Source organism: Eutrigla gurnardus (genome assembly GCF_963514095.1).
Source record: "Eutrigla gurnardus genome assembly, chromosome: 5".
Lineage (NCBI taxonomy): Eukaryota > Metazoa > Chordata > Actinopteri > Perciformes > Triglidae > Eutrigla > Eutrigla gurnardus.
Genome location: NC_139919.1, coordinates 23,969,952 through 23,983,860, shown reverse-complemented (window position 1 = coordinate 23,983,860; position 13,909 = coordinate 23,969,952). Strand labels below are relative to the sequence as shown.

The following is a 13,909-nucleotide window of genomic DNA, read 5'->3' as shown; positions in this document are numbered from 1 at the left end:
CATTTCAGATATCTTCAATCCAATTGTTACTAGTCATAATTTTCATTTCAGATATCCAAAATGAAAAACTATTCCAAATATCCAGAATGTAATTTTGAATATCCAAAAATACATTGTGACTAGTAGAAATGTCTTAATGGATATCCACAATTCGTATTATGACTAGTAGAAATGTAATTTCAGATATCTACAATTAGAATTATGACTAGGAACAATACAATTGCAGATATCCACAAATGTATTGTTGATATCTGTTGACAGGTAGACAGAATAGTTTTTCATTTTGGATATCTGAAATGTTCTTTTTGACTATGTTGAGAGTGGTTTAAGTGTATGAATGCATGTAACTGTATTTGTCCATGGGGAGGCGCTGTTGCGCTGGATGTGGTCATGTGTCGCGTGGCCTGAAGGGAAAAACACTGCATTTTTCTCTCTCTCTTGTACCTGGCTCTCACGGAGGGCAACATGTTCTTGGGCACCGAAATAAAGTATGCCGGTTGGCTGAAGAGACACCGTTCTGCTATAGAATTATTATTCCGCTGTAGTAGGCAGTGAAGCCTACCAGTTAACAGGTTATGGGCCCAGCAACCGAGAATAATTCTAAAGTTTGACGGACACATGCGGCGAAAGCTAGCAAGGTTGCGCTAGCATACAGAAGTGTAAAAGAGCTAGCTTAGCATCGAGTACCCGGGAAGCTAATGCTAGGCTAAAAACAAGTAAGAGCTACAAACACAAAAAGCCATGGCGACAGGAAGCAAGACCAAATGGCCCAAGTTCGACGGGAGAGCAGAGGAGTACGAGCTCTGGGAAGAAAGGATGCTGTGCTGCATGCACGGAGTGGGGCTGAAGCAGACAATCCTCACAGAGCCAGCTGGACCGCTAACGGAGGAAGAAAAGGCTAAAGACGACAAGCTAAACGCGGACGCCTATTGTGCATTGGCGCCGCTACTTGACAATACAAGCTTGGGACTGATATTCAGAGACATGACGGCGGTGGACGTAGAGAAGGTCGTGGACCAGATGGCGCCACGGGAGAGGACTACACCTTCCGCGCGCAAACAGGAGATGCCAGCCTCTCAGAGCAACCGCAGGAACGGAGAAAGGGACTGATCGTGGACACGGGCGCGACGTCCCATATCATCAATGACCGGAGCAAGTTTAAGAACTTTGACAGCACCTTCAAGCCAGAGAGACATTTCATGGAGCTTGCAGACGGGAAGCGTACAGCCGGAGTGGCACAAGGCAAGGGGGATGCACAGGTATGTCTCATAGACAGTGAGGGGCGCCGGTGTGCAGTGACTTTAAAGAACGCTCTCTACATCCCCTCATACCCCCAAGAACTCTTTCCAACCCCCAAAAAGCGATACAATCCAGGCCACTGAGAAGTATCTGGCAGACGTAGCGCCCTACGGCACTGTGAAATGTATAAGATCAGACAACGGGACTGAATTCACTAACAGAGAATTTCAGACACTACTGAGAAAGAACAAAATCAGACACGAGACTTCCTGTCCTTACTCCCCGCACCAGAACGGGATAGCTGAAAGGGAAGGGCGTACTCTATTGGAGATGGCAAGGTGTATGCTTATTGACAGTGACCTACCTAAAAGTCTTTGGCACTATGCCGTCCAGGAAGCAGCCTATACCAGGAACCGGTGCTTTAACAAGCACACTGGCACTACCCCATATACTGCAATGACAGGTAAAAAGTGTGATCTAGCCAGGATGCATAAATTCGGGTCAGTGTGCTATGCTTACCAACAAGACAGAGGAAAGCTGGATTCTAGGTGCGAGAGAGGACTTTTTGTAGGACATGATAAGGGCAGTCCCGCCTACCTAGTCTACTACCCTAGCAGAGGAAAAGTGCAGAAGCACAGACTAGTAAAGTTGTTACCAAGACAACTTGTGAATACGAGACTCAGACACTGGAGCTGGGACTGGACCCCAATGTAGGTTGTGACGAGAGAATAGAGACCCCACAGCCTAGTATACTGAGTACAGATGTACAGACTGACGGTTCACAGTCAGCACCGCAGGATGATGGCGAGAAGCACACTAGGGCGACGCCACATGCCTCAGACAGTGGGAGATATCCCAGCAGAGAGCGTAAACGCCCGGGGTACCTGAGAGATTATGTGCCAGAAAAGACTGATGACGATGATAGTACACTCACTAGTGTAGATTATTGCTATCGAGCAGTCTGTGGTGTACCCCTGACCTTTAAAGAGGCCATGACATCAACTGAGTCAGAAAAGTGGAAGAAAGCGATGGACGAGGAGATGAAGTCCCTAGAAGACAACCAGACCTTTACCCTGACTAAATTACCAGAGGGCAGAGAAACAGTGGGAGGAAAATGGGTGTACACGATCAAAGGTGACATTGACGGACACGACCAGTACAAAGCTAGGTTTGTAGCGAAAGGATATAGTCAGAGGGCAGGGATAGATTATGGCGAGACCTTCTCCCCAACAGCCAATCTTACAAGTATACGTGTGGTAATGCAGATAGCAGCCCAAGACGATTTAATCTTGCATCAAATGGATGTAAAAACAGCCTATCTGCACGCCCCCATTGATCGAGATATCTATATGGAACAACCTGAAGGTTACGAAAAAGAGGGAGAAAAGCTAGTGTGTAAATTAGAGAAATCAATTTACGGCCTGAAGCAGTCAGGGCGTAATTGGAATGAGATGCTCCACACATGCCTAGTAAATGACAACTTCATTCAGAACCCAACAGACCACTGCGTCTACACAAAGGAGTCGAAGGACGTAGGAAAGGTAATAGTAGTCATCTGGGTGGATGATCTCATCATCGCGGCCAGTAACAGCAACAGCCTAGAGGAAGTGAAAAACATGCTTTCTACCAGATTTAAGATGAAGGACCTAGGTAGTCTGAAGTGTTTTCTGGGCATGGACTTCAGCCAGTGTGATGGCTGTGTGAAAGTGACACAAAATAGATATATTGAAAAGATACTGGAACGTTTCGACATGCAGGAGTGTAGAATTAGAGAAACACCATGTGACCAAAAATTAGAATACTCAGAAGATGTGCCCAAAATGCTTGACGTGAAGAAGTACAGAGAGGCTGTCGGCAGTCTCATTTACTTGACAACCTGTACACGTCCTGACCTATGTTTCGTAGTGAGCAAGTTATCCCAGCATTTTGCTGACCCTACAGACGAGCACTGGGTTACAGTGAAACATGTTTTGAGTTATCTCAGAGGTACTGCAGACAAACAGTTCTGTTTCAGAAAGAGTGACGAAGATCTAGGCCTACGGGCTTATAGCGATGCAGACTGGGCTGGGGACGCTAGCGACAGACGTAGTACCTCCGGGTATTGTGTGAGTCTGGGTAAAGACAGCTCCTTAGTCTCTTGGAAAGCCAAGAAGCAACCCACGATAGCGTTATCCACATGCGAAGCCGAATACATTGCCCTAGCCCTAACAATACAGGAGTGTATTTATCTGGAGCAATTACTGAGAGGTTTAGGTACCTGTGAGTATAAGAAAACTATTGTCTATGAGGACAACCAGTGGACAATTGCACTTGTTAATAACCCGGTGTGTAGACAAAGGTGTAAGCATGTGGACATTAAGTATCACTTTATTAGGTCCATCATAAGGGAAGATAAGATGTCACTTGCTTACTGTCCCACAGACAACATGGTGGCAGATGTCATGACAAAACCAGCCTCCAGAGTTAAGCTGAGGAAATTTGCTGGAGTCATGTTTGGTGTGTAAAATGTTGACACTTGACATTGTCATGTTTTTGTTTTGTTTTGCTTTGTTTATTTGAATTATGTAAACTCTGTACAGTATCCATGTCATTCATAAGTGGGAGTGTTGAGAGTGGTTTAAGTGTATGAATGCATGTAACTGTATTTGTCCATGGGGAGGCGCTGTTGCGCTGGATGTGGTCATGTGTCGCGTGGCCTGAAGGGAAAAGCACTGCATTTTTCTCTCTGTGTTCGAAATGCCGTACTAACGTACTGCCTACTACATACTCAACGTGTATGTACTGCATACTGCCTACTAAATGAGCGTTTGAGTATGCGGTTACCCTCAGACTGTTCACACCGAAGTATACACATCTCATACTACATTTTTTTGTTTTTTTTTTACTTTATTGACATCTCGTCCTCATCTACCCTCACGTAACCGAATCGATTATGTTAGCGGTTCTAGCTCCCGTTTAATATTAATTACTTATCAAAATATAAAGCATGATTATTATTACAGTTAATTTAATATTTCTAAATATTTTAAAGTCAAATTACAACTGTCAAATGTTTTCTACAGTTTATTATATATGCGCGCTCTCACGCTTTCCCTCTTTCTTCCTCTTACCTGAGTAGCTTCTTCACTCGCCATCGATCGCGACTATTAAGCAGCTTTTATCGATCATTAATCGTCCGTTCATAGATCGTATTATACCTCTGACCACGGAACACCAGCAACCTTCACCACGGAGACGACGCAGGCAATCTGCCCGTCGGAGGAGCTACATTATTCACATGTACGGGATTTCCCTCTGAAGTAAGTAATATGACTTATCTGGTTTAAATACGTTCCTTTATTATTTGATTATCAATAGATGTGCATATGCATGCATAAACAAATGTAGGCTACATGTAGGCTAATATAAGTGGTTTTAATAATATCATGCATGAGTTTGGTGTGATAAAAATAAACAAGTACAAGCAAGTGGGATATTAGTGAATAATTTATTAGACAAATAATCCATGTTATATATACAGGTTGCAATACGTGTATGATAAGAAGGAATAAGTAGTTTATCAACAAATGAATAGGAAAACATTCTGAATAAATGTAATATCTGATGTTTTCTGTTACAGGTTGGTGCCAGACGGCCGTACTGCAGGTCAATCCTCATGTTCCCCCGATGGGACTCTACTTCGGGAAGGGGATTCAAGGAAGGACTTCTGTCTTTCAAGGTGTTCCACGGAGAACCTCGTCCACTGCTTACTAACAGAACAGATGGGTTCCATGTCCATAGTTCCACGGTGGTGATGGGGGTGACAGCGACGAAGTCAACGAGCCACTCCAGCAGTCCTGGGACATCCTCAGAGGCTCGTAGCTGCAGTGTCTGCTCCAAATGTCCAGATCCCTGTGTTGCAGGAACATGATTATTGTTGAGGTTTTATTTGTGTTTATCAGTAGTGCAGTTTATAAGTAATACCACATAGAAGTTGTTACAGACAAATGTTTCCTGTTAAATGTTTTACGATTATTAGGTTGTGTACAAATCTAAATAATAAATATCTGAATATATATATGATTGTTGACTCATGTTTTAGGCCTGCAGGTCTATTTCCCTCCTGCTCTGCAGGAGAGACCCTGCTGCAGTGGTTGGCATCATGGCTGAGGAGATGGGGTGTAGTGGGGTAATAGCAGGTCTTTGCTCCATCACCTCATCCATGACAACAAACACTTCCAGTGTGCAGCAGTGACCTCTCCTCCCTCAGTGCTGACATCTTCAGTTCATACAAACAACACATCTCATAATCATTGTTTAGATCAACTATTCACCACTAGTCATATATTAGAATATGTACTGTAATACTGTTCCACATGGGATAGACTTAATGGACTCTGATGTTTGAACACATTGTAGATATTATCCAGCACTGACTTTGCCTGGTTATTAATAAGAAAGACAACATCATCTTGCTTATTTTATGCTTCACATCAAGCATGTAGAGTTCAATACTTTAAACTGCTTCCAACTCACCTTGTATTTCTGCTTCATGTTCTCCCACTTCTTCTTAGCTCATCCGGCTCCACCTTCCCTCCATCCCATGTTCTTCAATAAACATCCTATATGAAGAACAGTACATAGAAAAGTGTTACAGTTCATTGATGATTTCTTGCTGTTCAACAGAACGTTTCATGTAGACATCTCAGGAGAGCAGTACATCTCCCATCTATATACGCTGGTGTTCAACCTTATATAATTGAGAAGCTAAATATGCACCAGTAGTTGTTAAGCCCTGCATATGAGAATTATAACATTTAAACCACATTTTCTTAGGTGAAGCCTCTCAGAGCAGCATCCCTCTTGCCGGTGAACTTCTCCTTATCGTTCCCTCCACTGAATGAGGCGCCCGGTGTTTTCATCCGTCCCTTTAACGGACAACGATGCACCGCGTTATTAACCACCGTTAGTAAATATATTATCACGTTTTCACATAAGCACCATCTTCTTAGATAACGTCGGTAAAAACGGCACATTTGCTGCTTCGCTTACGCTCGCTAACCTCTATGGTAAATTAGCGTCAGTAGGCTAGCCGGCTAGCAGGACCTTCGATTCGTAACGTTAACGTACCAACAACAATAAAGTAACGTTCATTATCAATACGATTTAAAAGTCAGCTGGAAACATAAAAGTCATGTTACAGTATACTTACATGTGTACGCGGTTTGTGTCGGGCTGTCGCCAGAATCACCGCTGTCGTCCGCCATTATCCAAAACTTTTCAGAAGTCAGACGAGCCGCAATGCATTTTGGGGAAGTTGAGTAGATTTAGCAAGGTCCGCTGTATACTCAGAAATTCTTGCCAATGCAGTATACATCCGGGCATTTCTCGCGTACACAAATCCACATACTATTGTATCTGAACGCACTACGTACTCAAATTTACGTCACGATTGAGTACGAGTAGGACGTTAGTATGGCATTTCGAACACAGCTCTCTTGTACCTGGCTCTCACGGAGTTCATGTTCTTGGGCACCGAAATAAAGTATGCCGGTTGGCTGAAGAGACACCGTTCTCTATAGAATTATTATTCCGCTGTAGTAGGCAGTGAAGCCTACCAGTTAACACTGACCGTTGTCGAACTAAAATAAATACAGATTCGGCAACTGCACAGCTTATTTCTCGCATAAAATGTTTCCAGAAATTTCGGTGAACTGTTTCCGCAAAATAAGAGCCGCAATGTAAGTCGGTTTGGAAAGGAGCAGACAGCCCACCAGTGAAAGCGTCGTCCAATCAGGTGCAGTGGGAGGCCCACCAGTGAAAGCGTCGTCCAATCAGGTGCAGTGGGAGGGTTTCCCGAAATAACAAGCCGAAAAAAATCCTTTAAAGTGGTCAGTAGACTGTACGCTGACACAGAAATGTCATCCCTCCGATGAACCTGTTATCCAGAATCTGGATCGCTTATAAAACTGTATTTGAAGGCACCACACGTCTCTTCCTGTATCTGTTCTCCGGCTGTGTGCGTTTACTTTTCATGTTCGGGTGGAAACCGAAAGTCTCTAGCGGGATGTTTTCAACTGTGAGAGAAATGGTCTCCGACACTTTAAGACGTGTTTTGGAAAACGCGCTGGTTCGCCTGAGGCGCTTCTGCTTTCGCCTGCTGTGGCGCACAGAACGGCCGAGTCCTTCTTTCAGGATCCGAATGGATCTGAGGCTGTAGAGTAAACATATAATACAGGCAAAAAGCAACAATTTCATCTGCCAAATGCTGGAAGGACAGCCGGCAAAAACTCGGCCGACTGTGTGAATGCGTGTCGTATAAATATATGACTTCCTGTTAAGCATATGTGATAATATGTGTCAACAAAGTCATGTTAAATATCCTACACAGTGATGTACGTGTGTGTGCCTGCGTGCACTATGATGTTATTGTGAGCATGTGCAGAATAAACGGTCGGTGTGAGTTCCCGGACCAAAGAGATGATGGCGGTCTGTGTTTTTCTCCCGTGAATATTAATGCTAGCTAACCACTTTGAGGACTGTAACAACGATAGACTGCTGCGGAAATGTCCAACGCTACACTGCCCCATCATAAGGGCACTACGCCACCTGACTGATTACATCGATGTTCAAGTGCGGTGATAAGTGGGAGAGTTTCCCGCAATAAAACTTTATTGCGCACCAAAATAAATACAGATTCGACAACTGCATAGCTTATTTCTCGCATAAAATGTTTTCAGAAATAGGCTACATTTCGGCGAACTGTTTCCGCAAAATAAGAGCCGCAGTGTTGGTCGGTTTGGAAATCCGGGAGCAGACAGCCCACCAGTGAAAGCGTCGTCCGTCGTCATCAGGTGCAGCCACGAAGTGTGCTGATTGTAGGAAGGAAAGCACCTGCGAATCATCCGCGTAGTGTCAGCCCACCAAGCGGGGTGCGACGACTAGCGTTTAAAAACGTCCCTGTGTACACGTACCTTGACAAAGGCAATCAACCACGCTGGTGATCAACTCGAGGCGGCGTTTGCAGCATTTAACCGATCCCAAACATCAGTCCACGGGCAGGAGAGTATGGCGTTATATTTGTGCCACATTTATGAAGGAGCAATGTGAGATTTTGAGCGCAGAAAAATATGATATATTATCAATATTTGATTCTGCCATTCAAAGCACAAAGACAAAGTTGAGCGCAGCGAGCAAGAGTTTGAGAGAGGGCAACTGAGTTATATATTTTTGCCTGCTCAAATGACATGTTTTGCTCGCGTATCATTTCTCTTCAAAATAATTTCTGTGCTCGCAAAATATATTTTTCTGCGCTCAAAATCTCACATTGCTCCTTCATAAATGTGGCACAAATAGCAACAATTTCATCTGCCAAATGCAGGAAGGACAGCTGGCAAAACTCGCCGACTGTGTGAATGCGTGTCGTATTAATAGTCGTATACTACTGCCCCATCATAAGGGCACTATGATTAGGCCTACATCGATTTTCAAGTGCGGTGTTAAGTGGGAGAGTTTCCCGAAATAAAACGCCGAGAAAAAACAACAACTTTAAAGTGGTCAGTAGACTGTACGCTGACACAGAAAAGTCTTTCCCTCCGAGGAGAAGTGGATCTCTTAACTGTATTTGAAGGCACCACACGTCTCTTCCTGTATCTGTTCACCGACTGTGTGTGTGTGTGTGTGTGTGTGTGTGTGTGTGGGTGTGTACATTTCATGCTCGGGTCCAAGACGAATTAGTCAAAAAGCAACAATTTCATCTGCCAAATAAAGGAAGTTCAGACAAAAACTCGCCGACTGTGTGAATGCGTGTCGTATAAATAGTCGTATACGACTGCCCCATCATAAGGGCAGATTAGGCTACATCGATTTTGAAATGCGGTGTTCAGAGTTTCCCGGATTAAAATCCCGGGAAAGAAACCGTAAAAGTGGCCACTATAGACTGTACGCCGACACAGAAAAGTCATTCCCTCCGAGGAGAATCTGGATCTAAAACATCGTGAAGGAAAGAAAAAGACCGGTCTCTGAACACTCGAGTTCTCTGAAGAGTCCCTCTCACGATCAACCGAACTTTTTTTTATTTATTTTTTTTATCCGCGCACCGAACTCCACTGGGTAAATGCTGATGCCAACTTCAAGAGAACTGATTAGTCAGTAGGCGTTGTTTTTCTCCACGTTGATCTCATCAAATCTGCTCTGGGAAAACTCAGGTTTAACCCTGAAGTGACCGCGCTAAACCCAAATCCTGCTTCGTCGTACAGGCCTCAGGCCTCTGGACTCCAAAATCATCTCAGATCTCTTGGTTTCAACCTTCCCCGAATCTGAAGCTCTGACGTTCGCTTTGGTGACTCTGGCGGAGATCGACTGCAGACAGACTGCACCTAGGTACAGGTTTCTTAAATGTATTATTTTTGTTTTGTTTTTAGTTCTTTCAATCCATGTTCAAGCCATAAGCATACAATCGTCTTCCAACAAAACGTGTGTAAAGACAAAAAGGCAGAGGGGGTACACTGTAACACGCAATTCAGACGTTAGTAATTAGTAGTGTACAAAGGTAGAGGTACGCTGTTTGATAGATCCACTCCCCTGGAATCTGACTTCCAGTGGGAGGCCTGAGGTCAACCTCAAAAATTGGAAAATTTGTGTCCATGTACAACCATCAGTGGAGCAAGGCCCACCTCATTAATATCTCTTTCAAGCATTTATATTAATATTCCCACGTAAAGTTTTATGAACATCATTTAATAGCGACTCTTTTTGTGGTTTGATTCTTTCCACATGCAGCTACATGTTTAGTCTGTTAGATTTGATATTTTACGATATCCTTGAATGGATTTTCTCTTCTTCTGTGTACTATGTACCGTATTGATAAGAACACACTTTCTTAAGTTAAGCAGTGCTGAAATATAAATATGTTATAGAATAAGTTCTAGAATTTGTAATGTAATGATGTACCTTTTTTATTTTGGCAGTTATGGAAGCTCGTCGACACCGCCTCCGAATTGGAGCCCAGGGCCGTGAGTCATTTCCTTGTTTTATGGTATCAATGAACTTTTGTAGAAAATGACTCACACTGTTTGCAATTTTACATCAAACGTATGCTTATAGATCTATATTTTTCCCTCCTCCCCCAGCAGAGCCCTTTGTGGACCATCAGCTAATCGCAGACACTTTCTCTCCAAGAGGAGTCTTGATGAAAGCCGGCCTTCCAGTGAAAGTTAACTGCAAAGTGTTAATATACAAGACCGACAAATCGTTCCTCACGCTGCATCTTTATCTGATCCCTCCTGACCCTGCCCTACAACAGGTTGTTGCCATCATCGTGGTTATTCATACTTACAGGCAGCAACGTTGGTTTCTGTAGCCGCGAAGCTTCTTTGCACTGACGATGTTCTCTTTCTTGTCCCCCCCCACAGTCGATAAAAAACAAAGAATCATCCAATGGATTCAAAATGATTCAGAAGCCATACCCAGCGAAGTCCCTGAAAATGCGCGATCGTTTCATCCTCACAGCCGATCAGAGCGCTGCAGAAATTTGCCCTCAGGTACGTTTTTCTTCTTTTCTTTTAGAAAACACAGCCTCTTTATTTTTCTTTGGCTCCCCATCTGAAGATCTCTTCAATCTTAATTAGAATATCATCTCATTTTTGACAAAATGTACCCTGACTCAAAGTCTAAATCTGTTCCATTTCTCTTTTTATGTATTTCTTTCACAGAAGTTAAAGCTCAGATATGACGGCTACGACCCAAACTACTATGAAGTGTTTATTAGAAACCCGGACAGTAATTTCCAGCTCACACTGACAGATGAGTCTGGACCCGTGTGGACCTGCACAATTCGAAAAGGTCAGTGGCTATAATAATATTCTGTGTATTCAAGCTACCTATGTATCACCCCTATTTAGTCAACGACATGTATTTATATGTTTGTTTGCATTTCATTTCAGATGACTATCAAAGAACTGGTGATATTCAGATGATGTATGGTAAGTGTCATACGAACTCTTTCACATAGCGTTCATCATCCTGGAGGTTATGACCGGTAGATCATAAAAATGAAGTTTAAATGGTTGAACATTAATACAGTAACATCTTATAATGTTCTTCAGAGAACCTTGAGCTTGTTATTACACACAGTAACATTAATCAGTCACGTCCACACTAGTATTTCAGTGTAACTAAATGTTTTTGATACCATGAACCTCCTTGAGAGCCCCAAATCTGAGTCGTGTTATTTTTTTTGTTTTCCTAGAAGAGGAGCTTGCCAGAGTGAGACCCGGCCTTGTGGGGAAAATGTCGAGAGAGCTAATTAATCAGCTGCTGGATAACCTTTTAGCGGATGGCGTCTTGAGCGAGGGAGAGAAAGACTGTATCATTCAGGAGAACAACACCAGCGCAGACAGAGCACGCTGCCTCATTGACACGGTGAAGAAGAAAGGACGGGAAGCCATCAGGAGGATATTTGCTCACCTCCAAAGCAGAGACCCAATGCTCTTCGCTCAGCTGGGGCTTCCCTACGACCCACCTGTTTAGTCAGGTATGGTCAGTCTCAGCAGAGCTGCTTCGCCATGATTCATCTTCCGCTACCAATTTGGGGGCGGCTGTGGCTCAGAGGTAGTGCGAGTTGTCCTCCAATCAGAAGATTGGCAGTTTAAATCCCAGCTGCTCCAGTCTGAATACCGAAGTGTTCTTGGGCAAGATACTGAACCCCCAAATGGCCCCCGATGCTGCGCCATCGGTGTGAATGTGTATGAATGAGTTAGATCCTGCTGTGCCTCTGCCATCAGTGTATGAATGTGTGTGTGAGGATAAAGAATCTATATATATATTGTACATATTTATATGTATAGTGTATGTGTTTTATTATTTTAGATATATTTTTGTATTGACTACTATTCATTGACTGTATAGTGTTTTTTTATTTTTTATTATTGTGTGTGTGATTGTGTGACTTGAATTTGTATGCTGTCTACAAATTGCCCCATTGGGGGACAATAAAGTATTTTGAACTTGAATCTGCAAGATGAAGAGGAGTGACATAACATTGATTTAACCCTCATGCCCTTGCACCTCATGTTTTTTTTATTGTATTTTTTTTTTATATTTGGTGATAATTTTGGCTGTGTTGATTTTTGGCAAGAACTTTTCTTTTTAGTTATATTTTTGAAATCCAATGATTTTTTATTTCACGTCTTTTAAATCTTCTCGACGAGAAGCTCTGGTTCGGGGGAACCTGCCTGCCCTGAAGGGACGTTCTGTTGAGGACATCAAGCTTCTTGCTGATTGGATTAGTGATATTGCAATTTCGCTGTACTCGTATAGTGACAATAAAGTGAATCTTGTATCTTGTACTCTATTGATGCATTTTGCACCCTCTGGACACCTTCGTGGCAAAAAAGCCAAGCACAAAACACCCTTATCCCAGTTTAATTTTTTTCATTTTTTCCTTTTTTATCGCCAAAAAACACAAAAAATGAGTTATTTTCCATATAATAATTAGGAGGTGGATGGGGCTTTGGTGGGGATTAGAGGCTTGGATATGTCAAAGATTAGCAACACAATTTATTTGATTGCATTAGTATTTTTTCTGTAGTACCAGATACTCCCTCTGGACACCTTCTGGCCAAAAATGCCCCATTGACTTCCATTCAAACCACATTTTTTAATCTCACTGCCATTACAGTATAAAACCATGCATTCTGGTATGTTAGCTTTTCATTATGAACAAAAGTAGCGATATTTGACATTTTTACTGTTATTTCACCATATTCATCTGGATCTCTCAAAACATCGTCAGGGAAAGAAAAAGGCTTTTTTTCATCTGCCAAATGCTGGAAGTTCAGCTGGCAAAAACTCGGCCGACTGTGTGAATGCGTGTCGTATTAAAGTCGTATATGACTGCCCCATCATAAGGGCACTATGCGATCTGACTGATTACATCGATTTTCAAGTGTGGTGATAAGTGGGAGAGTTGTTACATGCTCCCTGTCTACTGGCCAGGATGTGTCAACATGGCTGGTGATTGGCTTGCCAGCCAGGTGATAGCAGTCTGGCTGATTGGCTGATTGAGAAGAGTCAATAAGAGGGGGTAGGGCACTAGGCTCTGGTCTCTCTCTCACCTGGCTCTCTGCATGTCACTGGACCAGCAGTGCTGTCAGTCAGCCGGGAGGCTGGCTGGGGTATTATGTCTTTGGTTTATGTTATTCTGATGGGTGCTGTAGTTCAGTTCTCGTGGCTTTATTTCAGTTAGGATTAGTTGTTTTGGTGGGTTAGGGTAAACCCCAGGTCCGACGGCCCTGGTGGGTTGGTCTGGGAGTCTGCTCTTCTTATGCTTATTTTGGCCGACCCATCAGTTTGTTTGCTTTGTTTGATGATTAAGTTAATAAAATTCACCTTCCTTTGAACCATAACTTGTTGTTTTGTCTTATGTTAGACCTCTCTTACAGGGGGTCGTAACAGAGTTTCATTTCATTTCATTTCATTTATTTATTTATTGAGTTGGGACAATGCACATTCATCAACATTGATGCCTTAAGCGTCAGTGTAAATGCGCCGGACTTAGCATAACTGCTAAATTTCAGCCGTAGTCCCAAGGCAGGTTCCTAGGTGACATAGACACAAAAGACTTTAAAACCTCGCAACGACAAATCATACAACGAACAATTACAAAACGGAACACAGACGGACAATATCA

The 13,909-nt window shown here is 43.0% G+C and overlaps 1 protein-coding gene and 1 long non-coding RNA gene across 3 annotated transcripts; one reads left to right on the top strand and one right to left on the bottom strand.

Annotated features, from left to right (window-relative positions):
- Window positions 1-4,682: 4,682 nt before the first annotated feature.
- On the bottom strand, window positions 4,683-6,689 carry LOC311013518. The gene is made up of 3 exons (XR_014597156.1): window positions 6,431-6,689; window positions 5,755-5,840; window positions 4,683-5,130 (listed from the first exon to the last, which is right to left on the bottom strand). It is a non-coding gene; the product is annotated as an uncharacterized lncRNA (long non-coding RNA).
- A 2,742-nt stretch (window positions 6,690-9,431) lies between these two features.
- On the top strand, window positions 9,432-12,093 carry LOC311013674 (caspase recruitment domain-containing protein 8-like). Of its 2 annotated transcripts, none has more exons than XM_084009814.1 (7): window positions 9,432-9,600; window positions 10,188-10,232; window positions 10,353-10,522; window positions 10,632-10,760; window positions 10,932-11,061; window positions 11,163-11,201; window positions 11,468-12,093. In XM_084009814.1, exons 2-7 carry the CDS (start codon window positions 10,190-10,192, stop codon window positions 11,746-11,748), a joined length of 792 nt encoding a protein of 263 aa, XP_083865940.1. In that variant the 5' UTR covers window positions 9,432-9,600; window positions 10,188-10,189; the 3' UTR covers window positions 11,749-12,093. The 2 variants fall into 2 exon arrangements, with proteins under 2 accessions (XP_083865940.1, XP_083865939.1); XM_084009813.1 differs by having other exon boundaries at window positions 10,350-10,522.
- The last annotated feature ends 1,816 nt before the right edge of the window (window positions 12,094-13,909 follow it).